At 32.2% G+C, this 1,737-nt stretch overlaps 1 protein-coding gene across 1 annotated transcript in view; it reads right to left on the reverse strand.

Annotated features, from left to right (window-relative positions):
• Positions 1-45: 45 nt before the first annotated feature.
• LOC115243300 (nose resistant to fluoxetine protein 6-like) overlaps positions 46-1,737 on the reverse strand; it is a 7,957-nt gene continuing 6,265 nt past the window's right edge. The window contains exons 7-11 of the mRNA XM_029820158.1: positions 1,401-1,480; positions 1,216-1,311; positions 958-1,087; positions 352-526; positions 46-244 (exon numbers count right to left, since the gene is read on the reverse strand). Of these exons, the coding sequence (XP_029676018.1) occupies positions 81-244; positions 352-526; positions 958-1,087; positions 1,216-1,311; positions 1,401-1,480 (645 nt within the window). The 3' untranslated portion in view covers positions 46-80. The remainder of the gene's footprint in view (positions 245-351; positions 527-957; positions 1,088-1,215; positions 1,312-1,400; positions 1,481-1,737) is intronic.

A 1,737-nucleotide genomic window follows, 5' to 3' on the forward strand; every position in this document is an offset into this window, starting at 1 on the left:
TATTAAATATTTTATTATATTTAAAAAATTCTAAATTTAAAGATTAAGATTTTATCGAAATAATATAATCGATAGTATTTCTATAATAAAAGAGAAATTACCACAAAGCCATGTGAAAGATGCCACGAACTTTCAGTATGCAGAATCATAGCGCGCAAAAGTGCAGGATGCACTAAATAAACACAATACGTTAATCTGGAAATAGGATACAGGTACTTCCATGATAATAAATGGGTCACTATACCTGAAAAACCGAATTAACTTTCATAAAATTTTCTATATCTAAAATAAAAGCTTTTAAAAAAATATTTATATAAAATATAAATTTTCTACATATAATATAATATTTACCGCCATATCCGCTGACACAGGCGATCAAAATCCATGCCAAGCATATTGCCCATCCGGAATGTGACAATGCCGTATACAACGCGGACAATATCGGTCCGAACGAAGTTCCGTATAATCCATATACTATACTGGTCATCGTGAGCAGAGAAATAGACCAACCTATTGCAACCACAGCCTGCAATTACGAGTGTCAGTCATGTGCGTTTTGCTACTATTATAACGGAATAAGTCTATGATTGCATGTGTCAATCATGTAATGCAGTCATACATTACGTGTACACTTTTCTATCGTACATGTAATCGCTTATGTAAAAATTTTTTGTGTATACATGTGTGTTTACATCTTATCCAATTATATTTTTGTATTATTTAAATTATGAACTTTGATAACATATAAATATGAGATTGAGTATAAAATGTATGTATGTATGAGCTGAATTAATAAAGTCACCGATCTTGGCTAACAATAAGCTAATATATGCAGAAAACGTACTTGTATATGAAACATAATTATCATGAGAAGAAAAGAAAATTTAGAAAAATCTTTGGTTCGCATTAGGAGCGATCCACGAGAACGGATTTATTTAGATTTACTTATGGACTTACTTTATTCATATTCGCCTTGCAGTCAATCTTGAAGAGATACCAACCAGTAGCCATTCCTATGAGATACGGTCCTATTCGTGTCCATGGCTTGTCGTAGAGATTCTCATAATGCGCGAATGGTTCCTGGATACTGAAAATACGTTTACTTATTTTTTGAGGGACTTTTTCCGTACTTGATGCACTTCCGGACAAGCATAATCGATGCGCGAAACATGTTTTAAATACAGAGATGCGAATGTGTATGTATGCTTCCTGTACCTTGGTACGTGTTTGGTGTTCAAAGTGATTATCGCTGTCGTGACCCACGAGGCGATTAAAAAGAAAGCTCCCATGAATGCTGCTGCCGGTAGAAAGCTACGAAGAAAAATCGATTAGGTAATGTCGTGAATAGCAATCGCATTTATATCATTCGTTTTTCTTTTATATCGGCTACTCTCTCTTACCTCGCTCCGATTATCAAAATAATTATTCCCATAGTGTAGAATTGTGTGTCGTTTGCCAGATACCAACTCCAAGTTATACACTATGGATTAATGATCAATATTTGATTAATCAATAGGATATTAATTCTAAAAAAAAAATACATGGCGCAGTTTCATGTACGTATGCGCGAATGCATAATGTTAATCATATTTACAAATTAAATCTAATAAGTAACTTATGATTACATATTAATGATTTGCAGGATGACTCGGATGAAAACAATTTAAACGAGAAAATAATAAATTACTTATATGTTATAAATTTACAACTCTCAAAAATTATTTAATATTAATTTTA

The sequence above is a fragment of the Formica exsecta genome, unplaced genomic scaffold, assembly GCF_003651465.1.
Source record: "Formica exsecta isolate Colony F162 unplaced genomic scaffold, ASM365146v1 scaffold72, whole genome shotgun sequence".
NCBI classification, from domain to species: Eukaryota; Metazoa; Arthropoda; class Insecta; order Hymenoptera; family Formicidae; genus Formica; species Formica exsecta.